This window comes from Cyanistes caeruleus, chromosome 16, assembly GCF_971803275.1.
Source record: "Cyanistes caeruleus chromosome 16, bCyaCae1.hap1.1, whole genome shotgun sequence".
Classification (NCBI taxonomy): domain Eukaryota; kingdom Metazoa; phylum Chordata; class Aves; order Passeriformes; family Paridae; genus Cyanistes; species Cyanistes caeruleus.
Window position 1 is genome coordinate 9,591,221 of NC_141716.1, and position 16,229 is coordinate 9,607,449.

At 41.8% G+C, this 16,229-nt stretch overlaps 1 protein-coding gene across 2 annotated transcripts in view; it reads right to left on the reverse strand.

The window, feature by feature from the left end:
* TOP1 (DNA topoisomerase I) overlaps positions 1–16,229 on the reverse strand; it is a 66,339-nt gene that overhangs the window by 28,625 nt on the left and 21,485 nt on the right. For both annotated transcript variants that reach the window (XM_086853079.1, XM_086853080.1), the window contains one exon: positions 8,493–8,595. In XM_086853079.1, the coding sequence (XP_086709205.1) occupies positions 8,493–8,595 (103 nt within the window). The remainder of the gene's footprint in view (positions 1–8,492; positions 8,596–16,229) is intronic.

Consider the following 16,229-nt stretch of genomic DNA (forward strand, 5'->3'; position numbering starts at 1 on the left):
GCGAGCAGCACATTAACCAGTTCCCACAGTCTGGGTGTGATTAGGAGCAAGGCAATCAGAGTCACAAACACACCAAGCCACACCACCCAGCTTACAACTGCAGACACCAGCGTAGACAAATGCATGTGAACCTGCTGAAGATCTAAATAATTCAAGCCCAGAGTAGCTTGAGTAATAACACTCCAATAAATATACATTGAATAAATTCAATAAACACACACCAGCCATCCAAGCTCAAGCAGCTAAAGCATGAAAATGCATCTCTGAAGGAAATCAGCATATTCACATACTGTGTGACACTAAGAGATCAGCAGCAAGAGAAAGCAGTTTCATTTTAACTCTCTAGCAACCTCTTCATACAAAGCAATGGAGGCCTATCTAAACATCAAAAGGCACCAGGCGCTCTAGGAATGCTTGTAGTTAGACACACAGCACCACATGTTGCCTGTGAGCAGACTCAACAACTGCAGACTATTCTTACCCAGCAGATCATGTTTGTACAGTGTGCTCAGGACATGAGAGTACAGACACGGAACATCCTGACACTGGATCCTGGAAATCCACGACATGCCTGCTGCTCCTGCTCAGATCTCTCATCCCAGCTTCTGTACCCTGTTCACTCACCAGTATTCCAAGATCAAGACACCTACTTCATTTTCCATTGCTCCAATCAGATTTACTGTCTGAAAGCAAAAAACCTCACACACTACTAATAATTTTTAAACTCAGGAGGGTCTGGAAACTCTGACTTAATATCATGCACTGGTATCTCTATGCCAGGTACCCCATTTGCCAAAGATTTAAGGTTGACAATTTAAGAGGTATCTGAATCTTCATATATTTAAACAAATACTCATAACAACATTCAATATCAATAATCAATATTCAACCCCCCTATATCAATCCAAGTTGTGGATGCTCCATCCCTGTATTCAAGGCCAGGCTGGATACAGCTTGGATAACCTGGTCTGATGGAAGGCATGGAATGAAATGAGCCTTAAGGTCCCTTTCAACCCAAACCATTCTTGGTTCCACAATTTCAGCATACAAAAAAAAATTCACAACAAACACACACAAGACTCAGACCCATCTTGTTCTTTCTTGTCTACTTGTGTTTATTTTCTGACTCTTTCTTGTTCTTATTTGATATTTAAATCCTACCTGAAATAACATGTTTTACTCAGACATTAATTTGTATCATTACAGCATGGTACACACTGCAATTAGTGCTCTGAGGTAAAGTTCATGGCAGTGGCTGTTACTCTGGAGTTTGGAATAGTGAAAAAGAACCCAAAAAACAAAAAATGAGAAACATTTGGTTTTCCAAAGCACCATCCTCAATCTCACTAGCAGCCAAAAACACTAGAACTTTCAGTATGTGACTGGAAGAGCCCTGGGATGTACAAAAAGCATGATTAAAAGCAAACTAATGGATAACAATCTAGATCTGCAAAGCTAAGACTGAAACAGAAACATCATCCCATTGGCCTAGAGAGGCAGAGACAATATTTGTGTGTGCTGAATGCTTACAGACTACCAGCTGGAATAAAAAAAAGTGCTAAAACCTCTAAAAACTTAGGCTTGTTTAAGTAGAAGCTCAAGTGACATCTCTCTTGAAAGAGAGTAAGTGGCCAGCATTGAAAAGCTGTCATGCAATCTCATCTCAATTTTTCAGCGTACTTTCCCAGATTTTTCAGCATCAGAGCCAGAATCAAGAGTCTGGCTTCCTGACTCAGTCTTAATTTAATATTTTTATCATAAGACTATCCTTCCCCTTTGCTCTGCAATGAGCAGTAAATTTCTCACCCAAGCAATGTGGGCTCAGATAACCTCAGGAAACTCTGTCTCCAGTTTCACTCTGCAGCTTCATTTTCCAAAGATCAGCACTGGTGGCTTGGCCCCGAGGTCCTGCCTGCTGCTGCTCCTGGTGGCTGGAAGGAATTCCCTAGATAAAAATCTGATATTGTGTACTTTTCACTCCAATGTTAAAAGAGAGCATAAATTTCTTTTCCTTGTTTGTAAGTAGCTTGCTTGCCAGCCCTATGTGCTTCCAGACACTGGACCACAGCTTTTCAACAGCTCAGCACAAAACTTTTGACATATGCATCAAGGAAGGTTTGTGCCCCTCTTCTCTTGGAGGGATGGAAATCTCCATCTCCCAGAAAAGCTCCCTTGGAAATGATCCGATAACAAAAGCCTCAAGCAACAATCCTTAGAAGAAGAACTCCTTTTTTCTCCCAAAGCAAAGTAAGTTGCTTGCATATTAACTGCAGTCAAGCTGAGATGCTGTGGTCTTTCATTTGGCTCAGATACACATGTGAGCCTACAGGGAATGCAATTTAACCACCACACTAATCTCAAAAGAAAAGAGAAGGCAACAGGACGCCATCCTTCTCTGAAGATGGAGTTTCAGCCTTCTATCAGAAAGCTATTTCAGACAATCCCAAAGCTATTATTAGGAGGGACTGGGAACAATTTAAAGATCAGAAGTCTATCTTCCTGGTCAATTCAAAACTGGGGAAAAAAAAATCACTTTCCTTTAAAGAAACCAAGCAAAATGGTCTCAAGATCACATGCACACTGCTAATTTTATCTTGAATACATTGTTCAGAGCACTGTGAATCCTTTGTTACCTTTTCTGCACATACCTCTCTGCCAACATGCCAGCTTGGAGTCATGGAAGTAGGACAGCAAAACCCCCCTAAGATAGAGGGAAGCTCCAGGGGAAGCTAGCCTGAAAACAGGACAACTGGATCACAGCAATTGCTCGTACCCAGCCCTGCTGACAAAGTAAGGTCTTCCTTCTCAGCCAGACCACTGCAGTTGCATCACTGCCACAGAACTCAGAGTTATGCCTCTTGAAGGTGTTTAATGCTGACAAACCTGCACTGTTTGTGGTTTTTAAGGGAACCAAGTGCAGCAGGAGATCACATTAACACAGGCAGAACAAGGGATTACATCATCTACAGGTGTATCATGGTACTACTGGCTTAGTTCAGACAAAGGCCAGGTGAGTACACACATCTGAAGCACTCCATTCTTTGTGCCAGCTTGCTTACTGTCTTCCATTTACAGTTTTACTGTAAACAAGGACATCCAAAGGCTGTGGAGATCTCAGGCTGAGGCACAAGAAGCAGAAAATGCATCAGGAGAAGCGATTTCCCTTGTAAGCATGGATGTATTTCCCAATGAAGATGCCTGCAGGAGAGAGGGAGAGGAAGGGAGCCCAGGCACCTGGCAGCAGCTGCTCAGGCCGAGATCACATGGGAAAGTCACAAGTGGAAAGTGTTTCCAAAGAACAGCAGATGTGCAGATCACAGCTTCCTCCTTCAAACTGCAACAGCTTCGCAGTAATTTAACACTGCATTCTTCAGGTGCCATTTATGTACGTTAATAATCCCTTCCCAGGCCCTTTCCATTCCAGCTTCAAAACCACAAGCTGGGAAGGATGCTTTATCTAAAGTGTCTCTTATTTCCTCTCTCTGCTGTAATTAGCTCGTGGCAGGGAATCTGCTACTAGCGAGTGCCAGAGCTGGTTGCCATCGGAGCTGTGCCTACTCGGGAGCTGCCGCAGCACAACTGAAGCGTAAAATAACAGGGAGTTGTGATTTCAGTGCAGCCTAAAAACACGATGGGGACAGGGCACAGGTGACACAGCCCGTGTCTCATTTGACGCAATACAGTATTAATGGAAACCTGTGACCACATCCAGGCTAATGCACACCCAGGGGGAGCTGCCTGTGCAGGGAGCACTTCCAAAGCAGCAGCACCCCAGGGAAGGACAGGTTTTCAGCTGGCTCAAAGGATATTATGCTGTTAGAATGTTATCATGTGGAATATTACAGGGAATAAATATGTGAGCCCCAAAGGTTTTGCTGGGTTTCTGGCAATGCAATAAAACAACCTGAAACCACTCTTCCCAGTGGTGAAAAGTCTTTTCATAGATAACAGATCAAGCCTTCAGCAAGAGGAACAAGATAAAAAAGCTGGACTAATCAACAGCTGATAAAGATTTTAGGAATAAGAACAATATTCACACATTGAAATGAGGATGATACTTAGCACATGCTTTCTACAGACATGTGAGAATTAAGCAGACTAATAAATAAAAAGCAAAAATTTTCACTATTAGAAAGCAGCGTCACATTAGAAAACTGTTCAAGGTGAGCTGTGCACTAAAATGGGGTAGAACACCACACTGTGCTAGCAAACAGCAGGTGTGAAGGCTTTTTTAAAAATTGCCTTTACCCCTACATTGGGTATCCCTGTCTCTTCTTGTCCCTAAAACACACCATTCCAAGCAGATCAGGATAACATAATAAACCAGAGGAGGTGTGCAAGACATCTGAACTGAAATTTATCTTCATCCATGGCTAGCAAATGCCTGGAATCTGTGTTTTTCCTAGTAAAACCGTAAAATGAGAAGATGCCAGTGAAGATCAGGTCTGCGAATCCCTTTTGTGTTCCGTGCCTTGCTTCATCCCAAGCTGTGATCACAAGAGATTTAGTAAATGGAGGAAATATGCAATCTGACAGAAGATTTTCTTCCTGCGGCTGCGGTGCTTGTCAGGCTGACAGCACAGCTCAGCGCTGCAGAGCAGCCTCTCTGCTCCCATCCCTGTCACAGCCAGCCCTGCCCTCCTCAGGCTCCTGGCATCCCACTCTCCCTGCAGAGAGCCCAGGACACCTGGCACAGACACACCTGTTACTGCCAACACTTCCAACCCGCTCCCTAACAAGCCCTGGCTTCAAAGGACCTGTTATTTCCATTATTTTATTCTACTTGTCTGAAACACTCAACTCCCACAGATCAGAAACCTATTGCCACATGGGATTTGTTTCATTTTATTTTTATAACCACTGACATTTATATTTAATGGATGTGTATTAGATTTTTGTTTGGAGACCAAGAAGTAAAAGGCTGAGAAAATGAGCAAAAAAAACCACACTTTGCTGGATAGTGATGTGGATTTATTCTTTGATACAGACTATTCTTAAGTGGGCTTTGCATTTTCTTTCCTTGAGGGGTGACGGGGAGGTCTGAGGAACACAAATGTTCTCTCCCAGTTTACTACAGCTGTAAATGAGTGGTTAAGACACAAAAGTGTCATCTTGTGAGTGGGAGAGGAGGAAAGCAAGAACCAAAATTAAGAAGTTCTACATACCATTCCACACACTTCTGTCATATGAAATCAAAATTGCCTATTTTAGTTATTTTGGAGACTTATCTTGGCAGTTTAGATCCTTCAAAGTCTGGATACAGGAAACATTTATTCTCCTGCATTGGAGCTGTTCTGTCTTCTTGATGCAGGTTTTATTTTAAAAGCCTTTTTTAAGTACAGGACAGGAAATGAAACTGTCAAACTATTATAGACAGACACAAAAACGATCTGCTTCAAACACAACCACACAGTGCTCTTAACTGTGCCCAGTGTGCACTGTGCTTCTCAGAATGCAATCAGGGGCTCTTCACACACCACAGATAAAATGTCACAGAGGTACCAATCCAAGTCTCCCAGAAAACAATGGCTTCGATTTCTGCTAAAGCACCATTCAACCTCTTTTGATAGCTACCAAAGATACAGCACAGTTTTTGCAGCAACACAGCAGCTTTTCTGAAATACAGAATGGATTCTGTGAAGATTTACATGCAATTCAATAAATCTGAGATAAACTTTCCCAAAGGATTAATTTACAGCCTCTTATCAAATGCTTTAAATTTTTTTTTTCATATGGGTAAAAACTATTGAACCCCCCCCACCCTGTTCTTGGCTCCTGGAGAATTTTTTCTTTAATTTCTACCAGATTCATGGCTATTTTTCACTTGTTTCTCATTGCCAAAGGAGAAACTTCAGTACAAACAGCCAGGCTTTTTTCCTTCAAACAATGATCGCCTAAAATCTCATTCTCACAGCAACTTACATTTATGGAATTGCATGGATGACAGCTGCAGCAAAGCATTTAGGGAAGAAATGTTTATATTTCAATTATTTCTATTAAATTCTGTTACAAGTCTGGTTTTTTTACACAGCAAGCAGTCAGGTACTCTGTGCATGGCTGAGCATGAATGGAATAGTGAAGATTCTGGAGCACTTCTAAAGGAGTGATCCTAAGAGGATCACAGGCATGTCCATATATGTTAACTTCCCAGAGAACCATCCTCAAAACCAAATCTCAAGATTCAGCACTATAATATGTTCATTTTTAAGGTGGCCACTTTGAAAGGCAGAGTGTGCACTCAGCCTGGGAGAGTGAAGCTCTCCCTTGTGAAAGAACCTAAAGGGCACAGCAATATTGTGTAATCTCCCCCCAGAAATGCCTTGAACACACCCCCAGGACATGCATGCACTCAGTCACACCATCCACAGAGAGGAACCTTGTTTTGGGACCCCAGGATGCAGCAGATACTGTGCTCACAGGACACACGAGCATTTAACAGAGACACAAAAACAACTGGGAGCGTTAGGCACAGTGCCTAGGAAACATGATGCCTTTCCCAGAGAGATTTCAAGACATCATGGTAGGGAGGAAGGAAGTACTTCAAGATAGGACATGATTACATATCAGCTCCCGAGCTACACCTTGCAAAACACTGCAGCCATTCTGTCTTCTTTCCAGTGCTTTGGTATTTATTGCTTGCAAAGTCAGCTTCAAGTTATGACCCGTAATTAGTTCTTCCAGTTAAAAACACACTGACCATTTCCAGCTCCTACACAAATGAAGTCAAAGCATTAATGAATTTGGGAATTTAAGGAGAGAGCTTACATTACTCCTTACAAAAGAATGTGCTCTGGTAAGATTTTGGAAGAATGGTTTTTCAAGTGAAGCAATGAACATTCAGAAATGTGAGGCAGTCAGATTTGGGGTGCATGATGATCAGGAAAATGAAAACTAGAAATCAAAGCAATATAGATGCGTGAACAAAGGCAAAGAACATGTCTAAAGCATTTCATCCTGGTTGTGAAAGCCAGCAAATGCAAGTTATTTGGCCTAAGGTTTTTTCCCCATCAAAGACACATTATAGAACAGTAGGCTTGTGTAACTTCTTGTAAGATCACAGAAAATGCAAATCAAGTGTGAGCACAATAAAACAAACCCACTGCTCTGCACAGACTCCCTCCTTCTCAAGCTTTTTCTTAATAGAAATCATTGTTAACACAAACTTTTTTGTTCCTTTTCAGATAGTGCTATCACAGTTGCACAGCAATTAGTACACTCTCTTGCCCACAGCATAGACTATCTGTCATTCTCCAAGTGTCACACCAGAAAACCTTCCCTCCAGGGACTAGTTTTTGCAAGTTTTGGTGGCAATTTAGGCTCCATGACACTTGTGTGTCAGGAGCTACAACAAGGAAAATTCCCAGGTAACATCCTAGCTGTGATGTACTTGCCCCGTGCTCCACCACACCAAATCATCACACAGACCTCCACATCCTGGTTCCTGCAGCTCACAGCCCAGGCTAGGGAGCAACTGGAACAAGGAATTCAGCAACTGAAGAGCTACAGGACATCACATCAGTGTGGGTGACCTGGCAAGTGACTGGCATCAAACACCTGCCCCATCCAGTGGCAGTGTAGTGTATAAATCACATTGGACAAAACAGCACACGATCCTTTGGGATCAGTCTACCCCAGCAGTTTCCCAGGGCTGCCTCCCACAGCTGAGATATTCAGCCACCGTGGTGGCAGGCCAAGGACACCACCATTGTTCTAGAGAACATTCTTTCCAGGCACTTCGAATTATGAGAAGGGTTAATAGCCACATGGGGGTCTCACTATGCTAAAGCAGTGGGGGTTTATACCAGCATGAAGACAACTCCATTTCTGACAAACAACTGGAACCACACACAGATTATGAACAAAACACATTGATCTGCATGAAGGTGAGGCTGAGCTAGTTTTCTACACCTAAACTACTATAACCTGTGACAACTGTAGCTGGTTTATAGATGCCCAGATAATTTGGCTTGACAGACACCAACTTGACCAGCCTAGCTCCTTACAGAACTGAGTAACCAAGTCCCCAGGTATGGAAGTGATTGGTTGAATTCAAGCTGGAACAAGGGGACCCCAGCCAATCCCTCAGAACCAGGGAAGCACATGTGTCACAGGTCAGTGAGCTGGGTGGTGCTAAGACCCATCCAATCGGGTGTGTAAGAGTGGGAAATTTGAAAACCCTATAAAAAAGGGGGCACCCAAGAAGAAAATCCGGCTGTTGCTGCACAATCTCCATGTGTTTATGTCACAGTCCTGCCTCCAACAACAGGGACAAAAATCTTTTTATACATTAGTATCAGCTCACATTTGCAAGATACAGAGCTTCAGCCACCCACATGGAAATGCAGGCAATGACAAAAATCAAGCTTAAAGCACCTACACTTAGGAAAACCACACTCAAAATTTCATACTCCTTTATTATCATAGGAATTGTCGTAAGACTGCACATTCAATGGTGTTTTAGCCTACAAAGACTTCATCCACTTTTTCCTCACCTATTACTGTGCTTGGACTTTTCCCGGTCTTTTTCCTTGTCCTTCTTGTGCTCTTTGTGCCGGTGTTCTCGGTCTTTGTGTTTATCTTTGTGTTTGTGAGAATCTGTAAGCAGAGAGGCAAAACAGAAGAAATTAAATTGGGAGAAAACTCCACACCTCCCTCGTGAACCTCTGCATTTTTCCCCACCGCATTCTAGTATTTCTGTGACTCAAAATTTGTAACAAAAATCTTGGTTTCAGAGGTCCTAAATGGATTCACTGTTCCTGCAGCACAAGTTCATTCATCTTGGCAACAGCTGCATTTACATGGTCTTTAGTTCAATGACCTTTAAATGCTTTATAGACCCCGAAGAAATGCAACCCTTTCATTAACTAGGTACCTATTGATATAGCAAGTTCAACCTTACTTAGCAGATGGGCAGCCTGGCTTCCTATGCCTCCAAATATTCATGTTCAATATGCAGAAGGGATATAGGAACAAAGTATAAAGCTGAGGCATCAGGCTTGTTGAACCCCAAAATTTATACTTCTACTTCCAAAAGTATTTAATCTTTACAAAGCATCCTTCCTTTCTCCCTGCTCTGAATTAAATGCATTTTATTCTTGTCCCCAACAGTACATAGCATGACAGGCAGAAAGCAAGGAAAATGGGGAGTAATGGCAGAAAATGAAAAGAAAGGGTGAAAAGGAGAAAGAATTCTCTCCTCCTGCTTCTCTACTGCAGGACACATTTACTTCCCTCCAATAACAGCCCCACCAAGAAAATTCAACCTGACAGCTGTAATGAGCTGTGTTGGTGGTCACCCACCTACACAGGTCAAGGCTGGCCCCAATTATGTGACAGGTCAGAAATGGGAGTTGGCACTCAAGTGAATCTATGGGAACAGAGTAATTTTATTGCTATCGGCTTCTACTCTGAGTGACACTTCCCATCCTCAGTGACAACTGTGCTGTACAATGAAGTCCTTCAGAGCACCAAAGAAATGAATTCAGCAGAGAAAAAGAACTACACAGTTGAATTGTAAATAAATGCATTTACAAGCATTTTTTTTACAAGTATATTAAAAAGGAGATGAGGATAAACTAGCACCTCAAAAGGCTATTTACAGTCAAGGTCAGTGATGGGAGGAATATATGCAATACCCAAAGACTCCCCCCAGGTTTTGTTTTGAACATCCTATTCAAAGCAACCAAAATTAAGCAGGCTCTTCAGGAAGCCTAAAAGCTGTGCTGACTTTGGCAGTTCTAGAATTTCCATCAGAGATCTTGGATGTAAGGTTTTAATGCTTAATTAATTGTAAAGATGCTACCATGCCTCTAAAAAGACTCCTATCCCTGTAGTAAGAATAGGAAACTGCAACAGAAGGATTTTGTAACTTTCACAGTCACATGGAAAATGCACTGCAGAGCCAGCAACAAGCCTCATCCTCCTGACTCCAAGTCTTTTGCCACAAATTCATTTTTCTCCTTAACTGACACCAGCTCTTAAAACCTCAAAACATTCAAATGGATTTAGAAGAAACATACCCACAGAACATGATTTTAACCTATTGCTTTCTGTAACTTCAGGGTTTGCTTTCAGACACCTGCAGAAAGACAACATAAACCAACAGCAGAATACTGACATTCAAGCCTCCAAGTTGCCTTCTGCACCTTTCCTCCATCCCCCTGAACTCAGCAATGCTTCCTAGTGCACATTAAATCACAGGGCTTAAGTTTTCCATATTTTGATATACAGGCACGTGGCAGGTTATGTGGAACATTTGGTGTTACAGCATAAAGCACCCAAGAGTTTTCGAGTACCTAAAGAGCAGAATCTCTTTCGCAGCAGGCAGAGTCTGCAGGCATCTCTAGCAAACTGTGTGGGGACCGGACACCCACACGCTCTGAACTGCAGAGAAGCAATTTCTCTGAGCCCTTCTTCCCACCAGGACAACACACATTTCACTGGCAAAAATGTTTTCGCAGTGCGTTTCACACTTGTGATTCTTCAGTTCAGCCAGGAGCTGGAAGCTCTGGCTGTTTGCAAACTGCCTGGGGTTTATTCCACAGAGGGTTTACTCACTGATTCCCACAGCCCTGGCTGCAGCAAACAGCAGCTATTTACACTTGATGAATAGGTAAATTGCGAGAGAAACCAGCGTGATGCTGTACACAGAGCTATGTACAGTCACTGTATAGCACACACACAATCAATTCTTCCTATCAACCAATCAATGGAAAACGTGTGTGACTGTGCTCACTGCTATTATCTCTAGAACTAAGAGCCACACGATGACTTGTCACCAAGAAAAGCAGAAAACTGAACAGTTTACCTTGATCACCAGATTTCCTTGCGGCTGACTTGTGCTTTACAGCTGAAATGAATATTTATTCTTCAAAAGCAATGCCAGGGATATACCCTAAAACTGATGGTGTTTGGTATGTTTCCTCAACCCTTGGCTTTACTGACAATGATTTGCTATTTTCAGACAATTAAAGCCTGGTACTGCAGGGGGAAAAAGAAAAAAAAAAAATTGACCAGTTAAACTAGCTCTGCTTGCTAGGACTTGTTGCCACACTGCTTTCCTTTGCTGTCTACCCAAGAACTGCTAACAGGAAGATCTTCCACAGAGTTGTTCTGGCTCAAAGGCCACAGTGGCTGGGGAACAATGGGTCCTGTGCGTGGTCTCAAATCAAAAGTGAAAAGACGTCAAGGCAAAGCCACCTGGTGTCTCTCACTATGAACACTTTAAACGCAGTACTTCCATGGAGGTCTACCTCCCAGGCATATCACCCAAGGATTAAATGATTCTGCAATATTTGCCTAGTATTCAAACTCCATGGTGTTGCTTCTGACACAATGCCATAAGGTAGGTTAAGAATGTAGACTTCAAAAGAGTTTATTAAGTAGTCTTGAACTGACATATGTATGTTCTCAGAAAGCATTAAACCTCTCAGTGTTTCTTTTTTTTGTTAAGGGTGGAGCTGGATGAAGCTCAGGAGACTGGTTCATTAAAAAGCACAGGATTTTTTATTTTTTTTTTGGCATTCTACACAAAAATGCTTTGTTCCAGACTGGCTTTATCTAGGAGTCCATACCAATGGTTATTTGATGGCTGACATGAAAAAAGTTGAAGGCATTTCACTCCCATTTGTGCACCCACTTGCCAGGAACCAGTGCAGCACCACCTCCGACTGAACTGCACAGGCAACAGATGAGTTGGGAATGGGGCCACCTCACGCTAAGCCTCATCAGCACACAGGCAATCAACAGGAGTGTTCCTGTCTGTAACGTACCTTCCTCGATATATTTAGCATATTGATTCCTAGAAGAATCTTCCAGCCTCCAGTAACTCTCTCCCAGCTTGCAGCTGATTAGTAGTTGACTAAGTACAGCTTCACATCAGCTACAGAAAGAGCTCTGACATTATCACACATTCAGATTTGTTTCCTGCCTTTTATGTCTTTCAGTAAGTATGTCTGCTCCCTCTAAGCAAGGAGATAGGTACTATTCCTTCTCCAAGACCACTAGCAAAATCCATCATCTACTGTGAGCCAAGTTTAAACCCCCAAAAGCTTATGTGACATTTAAATATTTCTGAAAATGCAAAGTCTCTCTTCAGCACAAGGTTACAGCAGGGACAGGGGTTATGCTCACTGGGCAAGGATCCATTACCCCTGAGGCTTTCCCTTCAGAATCCTCTAACCCAAACAGAGCTTTTGGCATCTCTTCTGTTCTAGAAAGCTTGATGTCTCTGGCACTGGATCTCTGTCTGTTAATGCTGAGCCTGGTATGTCTCCAAAAGATTACCACAGTCCCTGTACTATTCCTGCCATTCCCCTGTACCTCCAACAAATCACGAGCAGCTCCACATTTTTGTAGGGTTGATTCATCTTTTAACTCTATTAGATTACAAGGACGCTGATTTAAGGATGGGACATTCTAAGCACTTTTGGTCTGTTCCCCGCTCCGCCTTCGCTCCAGCGCCGAGTCCCTGGGGAAAGGCTGAGTCATAACCCTATTTGCAATACTTGTATATATATCTGCCTGGAACAGCGAAGTTTTACTCTTTATCCAGGGACAGAGCTGTAAAAGGTCAGGCTCTGCAGCATAGCAAGAACAGGATGAAGGCAAAGCAAGCCTCTCTTCCAGCAGGCAGTTGTCACCTGGAGAGGAAGAGTCCCAACAGATGGCAGAGGTGAGCGGTCCCCTTTCAGAACAAGGACAACCCTTGGCTTAATTAGTCTGGTGACAAAACAATTATGTGGGACTGTGATGTTTTAATTCATGAGCCAAATTCATTTGCTTCAAAACCACTTCTGAACACCTGTCTCTGCACACCTTCCAAAATACTACTTACATGTCAAAATCAAGGCAAGTCAGGCTACTTTCTCCATTAATATTTCAGTTTTGACAGCAACTTTTCTAATAAGATACTGAAATCAGATAGGGGCATAAGCTCTTGTATGCCCAATCAGTACAGCTGTCAAGAGAGTAGTGCTGGCACATGATACAGGATGCTACAGATGCTATTTTATCCCACTCCCACCACCCACTTTTATTTCTCTTCCATCATTTTGCACTAGAATTTTTATTATTTTTTTTAAAGAACTGAGAAAAACTGTGTGAGCACAATCTGGTTCCTTCTAATTTTTCTCCAATTAAGTGAGGTAGCCAGCAAATTAACACCTGGTAACCTCAATTTCTGGTCAACAGTATCTTTTCCAGATAAATATTAGCCTTTCAGATTTGCTGTCTTTCTGTTCACCTTCTCATAAGTTTTTGTGGGCACAATTTGAATAGCTCATTAACCTGCTTACAGAGAGGTTTCTTTGTTCTTTAAAATGTCTTACTAGATTCTACGGACAAGGACTTCTTGTATTTTCTTTCTGGTTCCAGAAACATCCCAATTTCTTTTCCTCTTGCTAGAAATACTTCTAATGCTGAGCATGCTTGAGTTTAATCTGTTTGAAGCATCATCTCAATACTTCTCACACTGATATCCAGAAAGGTGATTTAAGCTTTCTGGACTCTGCAATCTGTGCTCAAAATCTGAGGACACAGCATGAAAAACCCATCTTGTTACCAACATTTTTAACTTCTTGTTATTCCAGTAACACTTCTGCTTCAGATGAGTGGCTGGAATTTCTTCCCTGAGTTAAATCCAATGCCTCAGTGTTAGTTGTGTGTTACAAGAGAAGCAAACAAGCTCTCAAGGCTTTCAGGATCACTGGTGTGTATGAGCACAGGGCTCTCTCTTGTACTCGAAGCATGAGCAAGAAACCCTCTGCTACTGGCAGAGATGAAACCAGCAGAGGCTTTTCATCCTCTATGGAAAGGAGAAGAGAGTCTTAAAAAAGACTTCTCCAGTTCCACTGCTAAATTATGCAGCTGAAAGCGAGGTAACTCTAACACTGGATTAAGTTCAAAAGCTGGTCAAGTTCAAAAACATCCAGGCACTGCAGAAATGGTCAGTCCCTTGTCAGCTGGAACATCACCTTCCTGTAAGGCCATGTACTCCACAGCAGCCTCTTCACTAGTTAGGCTGAATTCTTCTCACTGGTTGTGATGCAATAGCAAGCAAAGCTTAAAGTCTCTTTATTATTGCATAAATGAAAGAATTTTACTTATTTTTCCCCTCCCCCACAGGCTCTCCTTTTAAGCATTCATCCTAAAATGCAGATTATCAGAAAAAGACTTCTTCCTTTCAAGGTTTTTTTTTTTTCCCATTTATTTTGTCAAATCATATTACTTTTCAAGTTTTAATTTCCTACATTTTGGATATAAAGACTACTAGTGAAGTTACCACAGTTTAGTTGATGAAATGATGCCAGGAAGGGTTATGAGTGTTCAAACATGTGAATGTAGTCCAAGGTGTCTAAAATATTATTCATGTTCCTGGCAAAGAACACATACTTTTGCCCCTGGCATCTGACCAGAATAGTCTAGTGTTGCACTAACTTTTACAATACACAGATACCAGCCAGTAGAAAGAGTGTAACATTCAGTCATTACCCAAGATCTTTAACACAGATAGAGATGGGGTTATAGTACATTACCTAAACAGGCAATGTAATCCCACGTGTAAAGGTCACTCTGTGAGGTGCTGGTCAATTTATAAATCTTGCCTGAGAAAGCAAACATGGTGCAGAGTTAAAAAATCCTATTTGCAGGCCACCCTGTGTGGCTCAGAAAAACCACCATATAACAAACATGGCATGGTCTGAGGCACAGGGAGCCTCACTCTTAAACAGGTTTTATCTCTGGACAAGTCATCTGACTTTACATGTTTCAATTTAACGATTTTAAACCGATATACAATAATCCCACCTGAGAAATCTGGAAGAGGTCTAAACTTTTCTAGAATAATTGTATTCCAGTTAGAGGAAGTCATTATGGCCATGGTGTTCCAGGAATTGATTAAACAGCATTTCTGGAATTTATTGAAATGGATTGACATTGCAGGAGCCCAGGAAAGAGAGAAGAGAAGCTCCTGGGCAGAAAACACAACTGCATTTAGGTATGGGAGACAACACCCTTCCCAATAAAGCAAGGCAGACAAAGAAAACCAAAGTGTACATATGAAAGGTACAGAAATTGGAAAACCTCTCTACACAGCAACACATGTCAAGAGCAGAAAACCATACCCAGAAGGCATTGTTCAGAGAGATGATGGTATTGTGGATGATACACTGGAGTAGAAAACCATAATCTAAAATAAACTTCCCAAGTGAAACTGGCTATGTCACTTACTGGCCCTATTTACACAACTGCAGAGTCCACATAAAACATTTACCCTGAGAAAGTATTGCAGGTCTCTTTGCTGTGCTGGTTTATTTCTGCAATAACTCACTGCAGAACATTTGGAATACTGAAATGAGAGTGACTGAAACAGTGAAACCATCACTTGATTCTCCTATAACCTAAGCCTGAAATTCAATAGCAGAAGTAGAAGCTGGGTTTTCAGTCAGAAAAGAAAAGAAACTACAATGATTATGAAGCAAGACTGTCTGGCTTCTGCTTCCTCATTTCATAACGCCATACTTAATGGCAAAGATACCCATTCCAAAAGCAACTTGATACAAAACCTTTTACCAGTGTTTATAAAGATACCTCCATAACCTACATTGCTACAGAAATCTAAATCCTTAAAACCTTTCTTGAAGTAAAAATTAAATGAAGTAAGTTACTGTGCTATCACAAGAGTATTTCACTTCAGGTACCTCGCTGGGTCAGGTGCAGCAGTTCAGGGATGCTGGCACTTCAACACTTCACTGTTTCCCTCCATAAACCAGATAAAATCTGAGTTTTATAGTATACTGCAAAACAACTAAACTAACTGTGACTAAGCACAAGTGGAATACACAATGCAGCACTTTTCTGTGAAGTTTAGATCTGAAATCATTAATTTTCCAATCTTATGAGAAACAGAAGAAAAAAAGTTGTGAAAACTCAAAAAGGGAGCCTGGAGAAGTACAGCAGAACAACCCAACAGTTTCTCCTTTCTAGGCAAGAACTTTATTACTAAAAGTAAAACTGCTCTAGAGAGCATTCTTCCTGTTTCTAAGGGCTCAAATGAAGGAATATAGCACAACTATTCATTTCCAGACTATACTGATTCTGAGACAAAGCCTGTTTAGGGCTGAGCCAGAATTGACCACACACACCACATTGTAACCAGTTCTGCCAAAGCTTGAAAACTTAGTACTTCTGATAGAAACAGAGTAAAAGCAATGACCTCACAACTCTCCACA